Here is an 18,023-nt window from a genome sequence, read left to right as displayed (position 1 = left end):
TGGGTAGACACCAAATAGTCTGCCTTCAGGAGACATGGTCACCGACAGAACTTCACCTCTTGGGCTTTAAGACGTATTTTTCCCCAGCTTTGGTAGGACCCAAGGGGCAGGCCGAAGGGAGGTTTAAACATCTATATACCCAACACTAGTCAGCAAATAAAAATAACCACAATTCAATTGGATGATAACTTTCAGATGCTTAGTCTTTCCCTACCTAAAAAAGAGCAAGTTATCCTCATAAATTTTTATAACAACCTTGAGGAACAACAGCTCCTGATGGTGATAGCAAATCTATACGAGAAACTATCTACCCTAAGGCAGAAAAAAGGTGAAAAGGGCTCTGTTTTCTTTATATGGGCGGGGGATCTCAACCTGCATCATTGTAAGAATCTGGAGAAAAATTGTGCTGGGATGGTGACCGAGGAGGGCAATCCCCTCATTCACTTTTCACACACTAAATTTGGTATTATGATGAATGACCTCTTATCAGATCTGGACCTCCAAATGGCTAATACCCTAGATGGTAGTACCAACCACCTAGAACCAACCTATGTGGGAAGGGGGTTTTCGACAACGGTCGACTATATCTTAATATCCGCTGGTCTCCAAACTAGGGTTAATCACTTTGAAGTCATTCCAAACACCTTAAGTGACCATTCTGCTCTTAAATTGGATCTGCATTTAATCCAACAACAATCTTTACCCCAAATAATAGCTAAGGCATTGACTCAGAACAATATAAAGCTGGGTCAATTAAACGGATTCACAATAAAATGGGGGAAGATAAACCCTGGAGAACTCACTGAAGAGCTGATAAAAGCTACTTACCCCCAGTTTATGAAATGTCTAGATTTAATGACACTAGATGAGGAAGTACTTAGCAACTTCTCTATAATTATGGAAAAAATTAAATCTTTACTTAGAGCAAGACCAAGTACCCGACCCCTGAGCAATAAAGGCTGGTTTAACCATGACTGTACCCAGGCTCATTCCAAACTTAAGATAGCACTAAATAAAGACGATGGAGATCTCCATCAAATTGCCACCCTAAGAAAGGAATACCTTGTAACAAGGAAGAAGAGAAAAGCGGAACTAAAGCAGGCCCTATGGGACGAACTCCACTCTAGTGCCCAAGAAAGAAACAGTGAAGCATTTTGGAGAGTAGTGAGAACCCCATTCTTGGCAGATGAAGAAACCCCAAACATTGAAGTAGCCATAGACGAGACAGTATGGGTATCACACTTTTCCAAAATCTTCCAAAAGCGTGTTATAAACCAAGAAGCTGAACGAGAAATACCCCCAGACATTACGTATCCCATCCAAATAGAGTTTGAAATCCCGGAGATCCTTCTGGCCATAAAAACAAGCAAAAATGGAAAAGCTCCTGGGCCGGATGGAGTCCCGGTCGATCTTTTCAAACACAACACAGACCTCTGGGCCCCTATCCTTACTAGGGTATGCACGGCAGCCGCAAAGAAAGGACTTCTGGAGTCTTGGACAAGGTCTGTGATGGTCCCGATTTTTAAAAAGGGAAATCGCCAGGACCCTGCCTGCTACCGCCCGATATCCTTGTTGGATTCGCTGGGCAAGATAGCAGGCAGGGTAATCCTGGAGCGACTACAGCAATGGGTGGAGGAGAGAGGCATCCTGTCTGACTTGCAATTTGGTTTCCGGGAGGGCTTCGGGACAGTGGAACAGGCCCTAAACCTCTCTATCATCATGGGAAAGTACATACACGCAAAACAGGACAGACTCTACATGGTCTATGTGGATCTGTCTGCCGCATTTGATTGCGTCTCCCATGAAAAATTATGGTCCGTATTGTCTCAAATGGGGGTGGACTTGCCACTTTTAAACTTTTTGAGGGAACTGTACTCCAAGCCTTCCGCGAGAGTCCGTTTTGGTACAAAGGGCGAGCTATCGACGTCATTTGGAGTGGAGCGTGGAGTCAGGCAAGGATGTGTCCTGGCTCCCTTCTTATTCTCCCTCTATACTAACAGCTTGGAGGTCGAGCTTTTGAAGGGTGGCCAGGACCTCCCACAGGCAAAACAACGCCCGATTCCCGCTCTACTCTATGCGGACGATGCCGTCCTGCTGGCGCGGACTCCTCGCGAACTTCAGAAGGTACTCTGTAGATATTCTTCGTTTATGGGTAGCCTTGATCTCCATATAAACGTGACAAAGACTTTTGTAATGATGGCAGGCACAGGGAGAAAGCAGCCTAAAGACTTAGTGCTAAAAACCCAAAAAATAAAATTTACTTCTGATTATTGTTACCTGGGCATCACGATAGATGACAAACTGTCTTGGAAGGCGGCAGTCGAAGCCAGGAAACATTGTTTTAAGAGAGCCATAGCAGCCTTGGTGTCCTTTTCGCAAAAACTGGGCAAACGGCCACCCCTTGAACTATTAAAAATATACAGAGCCAAATGCCACTCAACAGCACTGTATGGGGCTGGCGTCTGGGGCCATACAGATGTCTCTGCGCTACAGCTAGCAGAAAATGCATTTCTTAGGTTCCTCCTGATGGCCCCAAAGCGATCCTCAACATATGCGTGCCACGCTGAACTAGGCACCCCATATGTTGAGGATCTGGCAAGAATTCAACCACTGCTCCTATGGCGGCGTATCTGGACCTCGGAAAAAAATGCATTTACTAAAAGGATAGTGGCAGATGCCATGTCATTGGACCATTCCCTAAAAATAAAATGGCTCGCCTACATCAAGAACTTTTTTACTGATTTAGGACTGGAGATTTACTACTCCACTCCGGAAAAGATAAGTGAAATCTCCAAGAAAGAGTTAAAAGATCTGGCCCTGGGTCATTTGGACAACCTGAGGCTCCTGACTGAATCAGGCAAACCCTCTGTCCACCACGCCATAATGGTCCAGACCACTTTCACTATTCACCCCTACCTAACTCTTGAAATGAGTACTTTTGACCGTTTTCTTCTGACGAGATTCAGATTAAATCTATTTCACAGGCTAGTAGCTTTCCCTGTAATGAATTCTTGGGACTCGCCCTTACCCCTCTGTCCTTGTGACGAAAACTCAGTACAATCCACTCTACATGTAGTCATGTTTTGCAAATTTTATAAAGAACATCGTAAATTGTGGTTATTGTCTTTGTTAAAATCTTGGGGTTTTAAGCAGTGTCGTCCGGCTATGCTATATTTACAGTTCTTAGACACAGAAATTACCTGTTATCATGTTCTTAACTTTCTGAAATGCATATTTAGGCACAGGAAAAATTTGTAAATGTAATTATTTAAAGCATTTAAAATGAACTATGAAAATAATCTCTGTATGCTAAATCTTACTGTATTGTAAAATTTTATGCTCACAATTTTTTCTTTTTAAAACGAAAAAACATATGTATTAACACTGCTTTTATGGATTTCTAACTTCGAAATTCCGAATAAAGAATTTATTATTATTATTATTATTATTATTATTATTATTATAAGTACAAGGGGGTGATAGAGTAGTAATTGAGGTAATTAAGGTACAAGGTGCATAGTTACATAGGTAGAACAAAATACAAGGGGTAGGTCACAGGTGAGGTAGTGTCGGTCCAAGGAACATAGTCAAACAGTTGCGCCAATAATATCACAGTACAAAAATAAGGAGCATATACTTGTTTAAGCGTGCTTAAAATGCTTTTGGAGATAGCATGAAGGCATAGTTGAGGTAGGTGTGTGCAGGGTGTATAGTCGCACAGGTGCATTAGTAGTACGAGAGTAGGGTTAAGGTGGTGTGGGTAGAGTGTGCAAAGTCAAACAGGTGCGTCAAACAATATAAAATATACAAAGTAGGAACGTATACAATCAAGTAAGTCGATAATACAAGTAATACAAATAGACCAAGGGGTCAGGCAGGTAGTACAGAGCGGAATCCTGAGAAATACAGAATAATAGATCATGTGTATTTAGCCATGAGGATCGCTTTTACTTCTTTCTTAAAAAGTTTGTTGGAGGAGATGAGCCTGGTTTCACTAGGGAGTGAGTTCCAGATCCTGGGTGCCATTCCTGAAAAGGAGCATTTATAGGTTTTTTCCTTCAGAAATCTTCGAGGCTTCAGTAAAAGATTGTTTGAGCTTCTAGCAGTTCTAGAGCCCCCAGACATTGTCAGCTTTTGAGTGAGGTAGGCGGGTGAATTCATGTGTACAGCCTTGTGCGTCAAGCAGGCGATTTTCAGATGTATTCTGGCTTCAAAAGGTAGCCAGTTCAGGGATTTAAAGTCAGGGGAAATATGCGAGTGTTTTTTTGAGCCAGTGATGAGTCTCGCTGCAGCGTTAAGAGACGCTCTTATGGGTGCTGTTGTAGTTAGGGGGAGCCCGGAGAGTGCGGTGCTACCGTATTCTATGTGCGGGATGACTAAAGATTGTACTGCAGTTTGGAAGTCTTTGGCAGGAAGGAAGGGTTTAAGTTTTCTCAAGGTATTGATTTGGAAGTTCGCTCCTTTGGTTGCCTTGCTGATGTGCTGCTGCATGTTGAGATTGGCGTCAAGTGTTATGCCTAAAGATTTTGCTGAGTCTACTATGGTAGGTTGTACATTTAGAGCTGTTAAGTGCTTAAGCCATGTTTGAGCCGTAGAAATTTTTCCGGGAGGTGAGATCAGGAGGAACTCAGTTTTCAGCGCATTGAGTTTGAGGTGATTCTTGGCAAGCCATGATTGGGTGTTTCTGATCGTGGTGTTCAGAAGCATGATGTCCTTAGGGGATTGTATTTTGAGATAAAGTTGGGTGTCGTCGGCATACATGTGAAAGTGAACATTGGATGTTTGTAGCAAAGTAGTGAGAGGTTCCATAACTAGGTTGAACAGTGTTGGGGAGAGGGAGGAACCTTGAGGGACGCCTAGCGGTACAGGTACCGGAGAGGACATCAGGTTGTTGCTTTTGAATCTTTGTGAGCGGTTGTGTAGAAAGGAGGTGAACCACTTGAGAACAGTCCCAGATATGCCCATTCTTGTGTTTAATAGATCGAGTAGGTTCTCATGTTTAACTGTGTCGAATGCTGAGGAAAGATCAAGAAGGATGAGGAGGCAGGTATTGTTTTGGTCTAGGATTTGGAGGGTGTCGTCAACTATGTGAGTCATGGCCGTTTCGGTACTGTGCCCTGCTCGGAAGCCTGATTGATGCGCGTTGAGGAGATCAAACTTATCTATGTGTTTAGTCAGTTGTAGCTGTACACATTTTTTCAACAGTTTAGCGAGAGTGGGAATATTTGTAATAGGGCGGTAATTGTTTAGATCAGAGGGATCTGCTGTTGGTTTTTTCAGTAGCGGTGTGACTTGTCCGACTTTGAGGGCGTTGGGGATGGATCCTTGTTGAAGAGAGCTATTGATAATCTTAGTCCAGAGTGGGAGGAGAAAAGGGGTAAAGTCCTTAACAGCGTTAGCAGGAAGGGGGTCAGTGAGGTGATTGGATGGTTTCAGAGTGCTGAGCAATCTGCCAATTTCTTCTTCAGAATAGGTGCCAAAGGAAGACCATGTAGCATTGTTCTTTGGTTCAGGTGCTGCTGTGTGTTGGGGGTTGGAGTAAAGGATTGCGTCATTGAGATCGCTTCTTATGTTGTCGGTTTTTTGGTTAAAGAAAGCAGAGAAGTCTTCACATGAAGGTGTAACGCCCAAGGTGCTGAGTGTCTGGGGTTGTTCTTTGGATTGTGTTCTGATTAGCTCAAACAATTTTCTTGGCCGTTTTTTTGCTTGGGCGAGCTGGAGGCTGAAGAAATCTCTTTTTGAGCGTTTTATTTTCCTGAAGTAGGCGTTTCTCTGTTTCTTCAGCGTTTTTAGGTGCAGTGCAGAGGGGGCAGACCTCCAGGTGCGCTCTGCCATTCGCATGGCCCGTCTATCATCATTGAGGCTCCCGTCATACCATGGGTTGGAGATCTTGGACTAAACTCTTTTCAATTGCAAGGGTGCAGCCTCATTGAATATTGTGGACATAGCATTGAGATAGTGGTCAGTCAGGAGATGAACGTCCGTGGCGCCGGGAGGTGGAAGTAGGAGATTGCAGCTGTTAGGCGGTAAGGAGTTTGGGTTGAGTTTCTTCATGTCTCTTTTCCAAACTTTGGGCTTAGAGGCTTGAATTGGGTTAAGTTTAATTTTTTCATTGATAAGGAAGGAGACAATATGATGATCTGACCAGTCGCAAGGTTGGATTGACTCAAGTTGAATAGCGTCCTCTTTGGAGATGATAAGGTCGAGAATAGAACCTTTCTCATGGGTCGGGCTATTGCAAATTTGGGTGAGATCAAGGGCGTTGAGGAAGCTTTCGAGGCTATTTACCACTGTGTCACTGCTGTCATTCCAATGGAGATTGTAGTCGCCAAGGAAAATTTGGGTGTTTTGCCGTCCTGAGTTGGTTGAAATTGTGTCCATGAGTTGTTGGAAGAAGGAGAGCTTGTCCCCAGGTGGGTGGTATATGATGTGTAGTGAACATACCGGTTTGCTTTCGCTGATGATATCAAGGCAGAGGCATTCACAGGAAGTAAGAGAGGGGGCGGACGCTTTAATAACTGAGAGGTTGCTTCTGTAGATACAGGCAATTCCACCGCCTGTCTTTTTGATCCTGTCAAGTCTAATGATACAGTAGTTGGGTGGGACTAGGATATCCATGATAGGTGTAGACGAATCAGATAACCATGTTTCAGTCAGAATGGTTAGATCCGGTTCCAGAGAAGTGATGAGATCGGCGACCTCCGCGGAGTGTCTTTGGGCCGATCTGCAATTGAGTAGTATGCATTTGAGTCTAGGGGTGCAGAGGGTGGAGGAAGGTTCTATAGTAAGGGGTACATTTGTGAGGTTGTTGGGAACGGCGCCTCTGTTGTTATCCTTTTGTTGTCTGAGGGGGTTAGAGATAATCGTTGGGATGGGCAGATGGTTGGTGGCTAGGCGATTATGGGGAGCCGGGACGTAGGAGTGGAGCAGAGTGTGTATGTCATGGTCTGAGAACGTATTGGTAGTGCGTCTGGGGCGATTGGTGGTATTGCGAGAGGGGATAGAAGTCCAGTGTGGGGAGTGTTGTGTGATAAGGCGAGTAGGAGGTGGGGAGGAGGTGTTGTTAGGTGTATTGTTCGGTGTAATGGGAGTATTACGATTGGTGGTAGTGCGATTGCGATTGGTATTGCGATTGGTGGAATTGCGAGAGGGGATAGAGGTCCAGTGTGGGGGGTGTTGTGTGGTAAGGCGAGTAGGAGGTGAGCGGGAAGTGTTATTAGGTGTAAAGGTGGTGGTGGGAAGGGGGCGTCTGGAGTGTGTGATGAGCAACTCTTTGATGGAGTGTAGTTCTTCTTTCACTTGGAGGAGGGTGGACATAATCATGTCCAGCGTGGTGTTGGGCGCGGAGTTGGGGAGGGGAGCTGACGGTGAACAGGCGTGTAGGTTGCTGGAGAGGGAGGGGAATCGGGGTGGAGAGGTGGAGCTGGTGAAGGGGTTGGAAGTGTTAGAGAGAGGGTTTGTGTTAGGGTTGGTGTTGGCGTTTTTGGAAAGGGCATCAGTGCTAGGAGGGGAAGGGTAAATGGGGGCGGTGTGGTGGCTGGCTGTTGCGGGGGTGGAGGTGGGATAGTGGGGAGTGAGAGTGGGGGGTGAGAGGTTGAAGGAGGGGCGCAGGCTAGGCGTGACGGGAGTGCTAAGTGTGGGGGGAGATAGGCGGACAGAAAGTCATGTTGTGTGGGGTGCAGTTGGGGGAGGAGGGGTGTTCTGAGGAGATTGGTGTGAAGGGCGGGACGGGTGTGCAACGTATGGGGGAGTATGGGAGGATGAGCGGAGGTACGAGTGTTGGTAGGGGGGATGGGGGAGCGGGTGGTGAATGAGGGGGCGAGATCTATGTCAGTGATTGAGGGGTGGGGAGGGGTAGCTGCAGCCGGAGGGGAATTGGCTATGGTGCTGGGTGTGATGGTGAGGTGAGTGTCGTTCTGGGGCTGAACTGGGTTAGGAGGGTCAAGGCTGGGTGCTGTGATGTCAGGGGTGGTAGCATTGGGGGAGATATGTGTGTAAGTCCGATTGGATAGGTGCTCTTTGAAAGTGGGGAACAGGTTGTCAAGTAGTTCCAGGTTCCTGTCTGTCGATTGAATTAGGACAATCCCGTTATTGTAGATAGTGATGGTAGTTCTGCCTGGGAAGAGTTGGGATGGTGTGATTGAGAGTGTAAGGCCATGGGCGGATTTCCTGGTGGTGGAGACGGTGAGTAGGGTGAGGAACGCTTTTTTCCATTGAGCTTCAATTCCATTGGTTCAGACGCGGCATAGGCTGTCGGCCATATTGGAATTCCACGATTGCTCTCACTGCCTTCCGCAGTTGCTGCTGGACAAACTCTTGCCCTTAGTGCCCTTAGTGAGCCACTGGGTGCAAAAAGTGATTTTACCACCTTTCTGTTCCCAACAAAGATCTCTACCATGTAGTGTTCCACAGGGCTGATCACTCAGCCCCACATTTTTTTAGATTTTCTTATCTCCCTTCGCTAACCTGATCCGGCCTTGGTTTCTTAATAATGTATTCTGGAGACAACACTCAAATTGTTGTCTCTTATGTGGACATTTTGGCAATGCTTTGCCATTTTAATTAATTTTTATCAGCAGTAGCCCATTCAATGAGCAGGAATTTTTATAAATGAAATGATGACTAAACAGAGCTATTATTTTCTTGCTCTGCCTCACCTGGTCTCAGAATTGGTGACCATCAGAACTTGTAGCAGCCCCAGCATCAAAGATGATTGCAAAAGAAATAGACGTAAACATAAATACAGCTTTCTCCCTTGAGAAACAAATTAACCCTATCAGACCCTCCTGTTTTGATTACTTGCAAGTGATTTGTAAAATTATTCCTTCTCCTCCAATGGATTCCAACCATGCAGGGGTACAGACATTAATTTTATCATGCTTAGATTACTGCAACTCCCTTTACATTGGCCTACGCTGGCAATCCCAGAAACACCTTCAACTCATCCAGAACCTCTCAGTTTAACTCCTTTTTGACATCCCCAAACCTGTTCAGTATCTGAGTCTGAAACAACCCTTCCTTGACTGCCTGTTAAACAATCCCCTATGTATCGCTCACAGAGCTCGCGTTATATTTCTCAATGAGCCCTGAGGTCAGCGGATGCTCATCTGCTAATTATTCCTTGCATTATCCATTTTCATGTGGGTGGTAGAGACGTTTCTTATTTGGCTCCGAAGTTGTGGAACTCTCTTCCCAATTCATCTTTGCTCAGAAGCTAATTTATTTAAAATTCCGTATAGGCTTAAAACATGGCTCTTTGAAGAAGTTCCTATTTTTTATCGGCTTGGTGTGAAAACACCCTCTTTTGGATAACTGCTGTGCTTCACAAATGCACATCAACATCAAGACTGTGTCTCCTCCACATTTGTAGCTGACCAAAAGCACCTTCAGCTGGTTGCTGGCACCTGTGATCTGCCGTCAGTGCCAACTTCCTATTGGTTTATCTGGGATCTGCGTTTGTGACACTGTGTAGGGGATTGCGTACATTGTATTTGGCATAGTCCAGTTGAGCAGGATTAGAGGTGCCAACCACTGAAGCATGGAGGTCCATAGAGATTTATTGGTAGATTGTCTTGTTAGGCCGTGGGAATTACCATTTATGCACTAGGTAGTTGCTTTTTTAATTTATTTAATTTAGGTGATTAAAGATTTAAACTAGCCGAGTTAGAGGTTGGTTAGGGAGAGACTTTGTGGATGGTGATTAGCTCATAGGTTGTTGTAGTGCAAAGGTAGTCTGCTTCATCCCATTGAGCAAACCATGGCTCTCTAACATAAGTGGATGCAGAATAGAGCAGTTTATGGGATTTTCACTGTGTCAAACATGGGCTGTTGTGATCTAGGAGCAGACTGCGCAATTGGGGTGTCTAAGGAGTAGTCAGAATAGATTTGAGATGGGACACCACAAGATGGAGAGACCTGGTGAACCTCTCTAGGTCCAATACAGATCCTTAACCTCAATTATTGTTCTGCCATTGAGGTCAAAACTAGACAATCTGAGTGAGGAAAAAGAGGCATTTTTGGTGTCCAAGATTATCTCCACAAGTGGGATTTCCTGCTGTAGGTTAAGCCATTGTTGGGTGTCTACAAGTAAGTGTAAGTACCCAAAGCAATATGAAAGTGTTAGCACCTGTTTAACAAATTTGACTTCATCAAAACCTTTAAAGCAGCACCATGTGATTTATGTCCAAACGCACATTTCTATACAGTAATTAATGGACGTGAGTGTCTTTATTGTAGGTAAAAATACAGGCTCAGATTTTTTTTGTTGAGGCTTTCCACAAAATTATACGTTTTTAATTGTTGTTATGGTGAGAGAATGGACTGATTACAAAGAAAGAGTGAACTGTTGAATGTGTGAGGCCCGGATGGGAAATCCTTTGTGTGCTGTTTTAGACATTGCAAATAGGTGAAAGTAATGCAAATGTCTCATCCTTTTGCAGGAAGTTGGAGTTGTCATTTGTGCCTTGACGACGAGCCAAACGAGAAAGCCACCACATTCGCTGAGACACCTTAAGTCTTCCGCGGGTTTTGATACCGTCTTATGCTACGGACTTTGAACAAATGCTTCCTTCACTGTTTGAAAAACCAGGGATATGAAGAAGAAGCGGTGCAGTTATCAAGATTTCTCTATGCCTGGAATCAGGGCATTTTGCTAGAAGATTTTTATTTTAATATCCAAAGTCATATCTCCGACCTTCCATTGATCTGTACTTCAGCAATGTTCACTGTCCAGAAAAAGTAACAATTCCTAGCCAGTTTTGTGTTGTGTGTCATCGTGGACTCAGTCCACATTGTTATCTCTCAGTTGTGAGACCTTCATTCTTAGAGGACAATGGAAAGTTCCAAATATGTGATTACCGCAAAGGAGAGCAGTATATCATATTCTTTGATACTTTGTCAGGAGTCCCTTGGATGCTTGTTTTCTATGGCAAGGCAGCAGCATGAAAATCAAAGACCAAAAGATGGACTTCTGGAAGTGTATGGGACCATTGCATGCCATAGAACTGGATAATCTTTGCCCCGGAAGCCTTCTCAAGACTGATCCGTTTACATGTTCATTTTTTTATGTTATGAGGACAGAAATGGTAATGAGTGCTTTGTTTTTGTTAACGACACAAGGTCATTTTTGCACATGTTTTGTATGTTTCGTTTGCCTGATAAATGTATCACAGATTTTTGGTTTCATTTGCAAGTCTAAACTACAATGACGTGATTTTAATTGTAGAGGAAAGACTAAATGTTATGATAATAAAGGAATATTTCATCTTGCATGTCCTGGTTGTGTTCATTTGCTCACCCACCAAGTACACCGCTTTCATTTGTAGCCCTTCCATGTAATGTGCTTGTTTACATGTAGATTTTAGCTGAGAATACTCTTGCACCATAGCTTCTCCTCCATGCAGCAATTTGTGCTCCTAAAAATCTGTCCTGAACTGTACACACCAGTCTTCCAACTTCTTTTTTAGGTCTCGCCTAGGCTGCACTTGCGCTGTCTCTTCGAGAGATGCTGTATTTAGTATATGAGCATTAAGCTCCTCCCGTGTTCCGCCCATTTTTACCACTGGCTCCTCTTCCTGTCCTTTGCAAATGATGGCTTTTGATTCTTCAATAGGCTTAGTTGTCCCTCCTTAGTATCTCCCTCTCTTTCCTGTTGTTACCTCCCATAAGGACAGCGCCTCTTGCATGTCTCCCTACTCTATAGCTTTCATTAGGAGTTCAGGAGAAAAATGTACTTAGTGTACACAGCATTCGCAAGATGCCAGCTTTAGCAATAGTGGCCGCTTCTTGTTTTGGTTGACTTTTCGCTTCCCGTCTAACAGTCTTGGCATTTGCATTTTTTTATTTCCTGCTCATCAGATGCGTTTCGAGGGCGCCTGTTCATGCACTTTCCCCTCCGGTGTTCTGTTTACTTTGTTGCCGGCTTGCTTTCTTTGAATTGTTCCGACACAGTTTGTTTCAGATTCACCACTGTTTCAATTTATTTGTTAGGAGTTTCATTTTATTTATTAGGCTTGGCATGTTTTTTTATGGAGACGACGCTGAGACTCGGACCCAGTTCCCCAGGCACAAGGTCGGCGGCTCTGTAAGCTACACCACATCGCTAGCTTGAAAAGAAAACATGTTTTCCTACTTCTCGAGAGCCCGGCAGTTCACAAGACAAACCTATGGGCCCTCATTTATTTTGTGTTCAAAGCTCTCAATTGAAAATGGTAACTGTAGTGTCGCACGCTGTCTTACAAGACTACGGGATTTGCAGACACTTTACTTGAGTCTAGTTTAGTTTTTGTAAACATTACAAATAGGAAAGGCTGCCTAGAATCGGCTGCTTACGTTGAGGTTTGCCTGTCCCTTGCCTACACCAATGTTCACAGAGAAGTGCAGATGCTGGTTAACTTTGTGTGGCCTACACTTACTTACTGTTTTAACCAGTGCAGCCCAAATGTTTCAGTTTTCGTTTACAAGTTCATTAAAATGCTCCAAAGCAAATTTTGCATTAGGCTTTTATTTTGTAATGACCTTACGCCTTTTTTCTTTATCTACTTTTCAAAATTGGGGCAGAGGATGTAGCCTTACGGCTAGTGTGATCAACCTCGAAGCTGGGGAACCAGGTTTGAGTCTCGGCAACGACGCTCCAAATCCTGTGTTTCTGGGCAAATCACTTAATCTCCCTGTGCCCAATAAAAATGAATGTGTCCATCTGTAACAAAATTGGTGCTCATGGAAAGCGCTCTGATACCCGATGTCTCTGGTCTAGTTCGTGCTATATAGAACTCAAAAAAAAAAAAAATTCAAAAGATATTCAAGCTTGAAATGCTGAATATGTAAAACAATTTGGGATTTTCACTGCAACTTTTTTGACAAGCCAACTAAAGTGTCCAAGACAAAGGTGGTTTGGGGATTTTGCCATACAATGACTTTCCAGCCCTTCTACTCAGAGAGCGGAGATAGTTCTCTATAGAAAGATGGTTACAGTTTGAAATGTTTTATGTCAAATACAGCCGCATTAACTCCAAGGCATGTCATGCCACAAGGAAGCTACCCAAAGAACCCAGGCTGTGAGTGTGAGAGGAGTAGTCGAGGAGCAAACTGCAAAGCTTGCCTCTGGCTTTCACTGCTTCCCCCCTCTTTCTTCTTCTTCCTCTTCTTCTCCCTTTCTGACTCGCTGCACCTTACTTGCTTAAAACCATGACTTCAACAAATGACTATTACCCTCTCTTTCCCCTCCTTTATTTATTTGTTTCTCTTGTGAAATGGATCCAAACAACACTTTGGCTGCAAGTGTTATCTTTTTCAGACATTTTTCTATTCTAAAGTGCAGCCTCGGGCGGAGAGAAAAAAAAGGTTACAAATACAAAAAATAAAGCAAGGAAAAGTAGTTGCAAATTGGCCAGATTGGTTTTATTCACAACCACACACATTAGCGCCACTTTACAGAATTTGCCAGGGAAGCGCTTTTTTCGTTTCCTCCTCTTTCTTTAAACAGCATTGTTTTCCTCGGGTGGGAAAGTACACCATTCCTGGATGTACTCCAATACCTGGTTGATGCGTAAACTGGAAAACGTGTAATGAGATCCTTATCATCGTTTTTCCCTATTTTAGTTTATAAAATGTGTACTTTGTGTTCAGGGATGTAGTCTTGGTAAACCATACTGCTTATGTTTTATGAGGATATAAGCAATGGACATTAAAATAGGTCCCTTCCAGCCCTGTAGTCATGAGCTTAACTTTTCAGGCAAAAACAGTCAGTGATTTAATAATAAGTGTAAAAGCGTTAAGGTAACTGTGTTGTTCCTGCTTATTTCACATGCTGTACTTCATCTTACATTCCATGTAAGTATTTCCTATTTCCAGGATTTTGTTACTTTTTTTTCCACCCAGCATATTACTCTTGTCTCCCCGTCCTCCTAACCTATTTCCCATTTCTCCAGCGCCTAGAGGTCATACGAATGGCAATAGCGCTTTGCAAATATCACTGAACTGCATACAGAAAACAAAAGTAAAAAACATTGTCATTTTCAACACCAAGAGCTCTAGCTTTCACAAATGCAAGACCTATTGCATTGCAAATGCTTGTTTCAAGTCTTGTATTTTGGTCTCTTTTGCACCGCATATCCTCCTTTAGCCTCCCTTTCAGCCCAAATATTCCCTTTTTCCCCATGTGTCTGGGAGTGACATTAAAGGCCGGATTTATGTTTCGGCAGAAGTGTTACTCCATCATTACGGTGACAGATATTCTGTCCACCGATTATAAATTCCATTATATTGTATGGGATTCAATTTCGGCAGATGGGATCTGCATTACCGTTGTAAAGGTGTAACCCATCCGTCGAAATATTAATTAGGCCCTAATTCTTCAGTATTTCCCGGTACTTACCATTTCTCCATTTGCCTTATTATGGTCATCCTTTCCATGGGTTTCCTACCACATCTGGATCAACTTCTTCTTAGCCCACCTTTCCAGATAACACTTCCCATCTGGATGTGCTTGTCTTTCCTCTCTGTGGAAGTGCCCATCCTTGCATAAGGCTATCCAACCCCATTCCCTAGTATTTCTAGATGCATCTTGGTCAACAGATCAAGATCTCATCCAAATACTTGACTCGGCTCCCACTCTTATGCTACCTTGGAGATTCTCAGGCCTAGCCATGGTCTGCTGTGTCCTGTCATAACATGGTAACCTACAGAACTTTAGTCACCGAAGAGCAAACTCAAATTAGACAATAGCTTCTTACTTTTCAATATCTAGTTACATCTTCTTAAATACAGAGAAGTAAATACAAGAAACCTTTTTTTTTTATTTTACAAAAAGTACAATGTATAGAGTGTAAATTATTTAATAGTCATTGTACAAAGAACAGTGCAGGAGAATGTTGGATTTTCAGTATCTGACATTGGATGGCAGCTAATAAAGATGACACTTATTGCAGCCTACAAGTTTTTCACAATGTTCTCATTTGCCTCTTCATGGCTCACCAGATTCAGAAGCAGAGCAGAGCCCACGTTATTATATTTTTATTACCACACCAAATAGAATGTTTCTTCCAATAAAATGTGCTGATCCAGACCCCATACTTGAAATGTCCATATCTGAAACATGAGGAGTGGATACACATTGTGTACTATTTGATTCACATGACCTGTGATACTAAAATGTGAAGATAAGAAACATTAAGGAAAACCTGACAAAGGTATAAATATTCAATTGTAGTTCTATCTTATTGAGGTGAAGGTCTCATTGTATCCATCAGGGAGAAAGGCGGAGAAGAGAAAGGCAGAGCGCAGAATAGCCAGATTATCAGACAAAACAAGAGGAAGAGGATAAGTTTTGGTTTTGAAGTCAAAAGCGGGAAAGATCAAGTGAAGCCCTGAAGTGATAGAGAAATCTGAGGATTTAGTGGCGCGGAGTGTTCAGTCACCCAAATAATAAACTGGCCTAGAAGCGGAAGCTTGGCATCAACAAAATCTATGGATTCTTTTCTTTATTAAGTGAACATACATCAGAGGCGTCTTAGTGCTAATAAAAAACATAAATAAAAAGGAAACAATGAAGGTAGAAACAGCCAGGGCTATCGTAACAAAAAGTAAGAAAAGAACAACAACTCCTAGTTTACCTTACACACCCTAACAGAATATACAAGATGTTAGCCCCTTGCAAAAATGCAGTCTATATGAAATGCAAGCTCAGCTACTGAATGACCAAATATAGTAGCAGGAGCTGTTAGATGATAGAATATAATACAGGTAAGATGGCAGGAGGCAGAGAGAAAACAATGATTGTAATTTCTTTGGGTTCATCTAGTGGCGGCCCCTCCATTAGTGTGGAGGAGCGCCCCCCCCGCCACCACCCTCAAATAAAACGATAATAAAACTGGTTTTAAACCCATTTTATTTTAATCCCCTGGACCTGCCTCCAGGACTTTGACGAGTCTTCGGGGCGGGTCCAGGGGATGACAATGCTTGTGGGGGAGTTGTAGTGCGCTATGTTCATTGTGCATGACAGTTTGGCCGGCTGTCTTAGGCGGGCCAAACCCTCGTGCGCAGTGAAGCTCTCTCCAGCCACAGCTGCGTTGCTGGAGGGAGCAGGCACAGGCTCACAGTCTGCCTGGGTGCACAAGTTGCCAGCACTCAGGCCAATCCCGACACTGCTTTCATGCAACGTCAGGACTGGCCGCAGTGCAGTCTGGGAGCCTGTGCCCAGAAGCAGGAAGAGCGCGATGCGGCGGGATATAACAGTGTTAAGTTTTTTTAATTTGAAATTTTTTTTATCCTTGAAAGAATGATTTAATAATACTGTCGAGGTAGCGCTCTCAAAAGACAGTGGACCAAATTCAGCATCCCTGCTGTGCAGGAAGGATACACACACATAACTGCAAGGCTGCCTAAAGGAAAGTCTAAAAACCCAAGTCAAAAAGTGCTAAATTCTTACAAAGAACTGTTTATAGTCCTAGCAATTTCCACGTCAAGTCTCACAGCCATCTCTCTATTCCAAAAATCCCTCTAATTATCTTCTAGACCTTCTTCACTAATAGGATAATAAAATCATCACAATCAGAATTAATAGTAAATTACCCCCCTCCTTCCCTGCAAATCCTTCCTTCAATAGACTCCCTTCTCCATTCCCAACATTTATCTTGATTCCAGAGTCTTGACACTACCAAAAACCTGGTCTTTTTTAATCTGTCCTTCAGTCTCAGATATCTGCAAAGCAAACCCATTTATGGTCTCAGCTGTATTGTTAAATATAATCAGTGGTTACTTCTCAATTGTCTGTGCATCTTGCTGAGTGGCTTACAGTCCAAATGTCGCCCCTTGCCGTGGAAAGGAAATAGCTATCCTAAACATCAGAGAAGAGTTACTCATCTCATTGGACAAAGCTCAAGTGTGCACACTGATGTTAGTTAACCTTTCAGCTACATTCAGCACAATAGACCATAAACCTCTTCTAGGTTGGCTGAAATCTCATGTAGGAGTGAGGCAGTCTCGGTGACTGATAGAAACAAACTTCTTACACAAGAACTAGGTACATTCCTCTCTGACACTTTGCACATCACCCACAGAGTCTCCCAGAGCTACACTCTTTCTTTTTCTCTTAATTGTTTATCTGGCACCACTTGCATCTATTCTAGATGCACACAATGTCAGGTTTCATCTGTTCGTGACAGCTGTACTTCAAATGAATAGGGCAAACTGAGGTTCACCATCAGACAGCTAATTGTCTACTCTCATCTTCTTTTTACATAACTAGGTCCATTGGGTCCTGCCTCCAAATCCAGTTCGGAATGTTCCAATCTGGGATTTTTTTGTCATCAATCTCTTTCATTCCTCATTTAAATTCAGATACATAAGGTGTCTCTTCCATCTTTTTCGTTTACGTCATGGCACCATTCCTCATCCTCGATTTCCCACAAAAGATTGTGCTAGGTATCGTATTGGTGCCACCGTACTCTGACTTTTGTAAAAGTATGGTGAGTAGTCTCTCCGAAAACTTAATAAAAAATACTAGAGTTCCAAATTAAGGGTCATATTTACATGAACTGAGGCATCTATGTGTCCGATTTCTTGCACCTGCTGCAAATTTCCTAACAATGCCATTGTTGTGCTGTATTTACAATACAGGGCACCATGGCACAGTGATGCATTGCCAGTGGCCACTGGTGACATTTGAAAGTGGTCAGTGTAAATGTTCGTAATAAGTGCCCTGTGGCGTACCATCAAAATTTTGAAAAAACAGTGGAGAAATGGTGCATTTTCAAGCATATTTGAGAAAGCAAGAAGGTTAATAAATCAATAAAGAGACTTCATATGATGACATAGTAGCTGCTTATTCAATATAACCACTGAAATTCATAACAGACTTTGAGATAACAATGCTGAGTACCTCACATAAGTTAATTAATTGAAAATCACATACGAGTAAAATGACTGAGAAGGCTCCTTAGTATTTCAGTGTTGGCAAATACATGTTAGGCAAAAATAACCATGGTGGAGGTCAAGTGAATATTCAGTAAGGAGGCCTTTACATT

At 43.1% G+C, this 18,023-nt stretch overlaps 1 protein-coding gene across 4 annotated transcripts in view; it reads left to right on the top strand.

The window, feature by feature from the left end:
- DPF3 (double PHD fingers 3) overlaps positions 1–11,267 on the top strand; it is a 506,881-nt gene extending 495,614 nt beyond the window's left edge. For 2 of the 4 annotated variants that reach the window (XM_078659480.1, XM_078659479.1), the window contains exon 12: positions 10,440–11,267. In XM_078659480.1, the coding sequence (XP_078515606.1) occupies positions 10,440–10,513 (74 nt within the window). In that variant the 3' untranslated portion in view covers positions 10,514–11,267. The remainder of the gene's footprint in view (positions 1–10,439) is intronic. The other 2 variants (XM_078659478.1, XM_078659477.1) reach the window with 1 other exon arrangement.
- Positions 11,268–18,023: the final 6,756 nt, after the last annotated feature.

This window comes from Lissotriton helveticus, chromosome 9, assembly GCF_964261635.1.
Source record: "Lissotriton helveticus chromosome 9, aLisHel1.1, whole genome shotgun sequence".
NCBI classification, from domain to species: domain Eukaryota; kingdom Metazoa; phylum Chordata; class Amphibia; order Caudata; family Salamandridae; genus Lissotriton; species Lissotriton helveticus.
The sequence above is the reverse complement of the archived record's forward strand: the minus strand, read 5'-3'. Positions and strand labels throughout refer to the sequence as shown.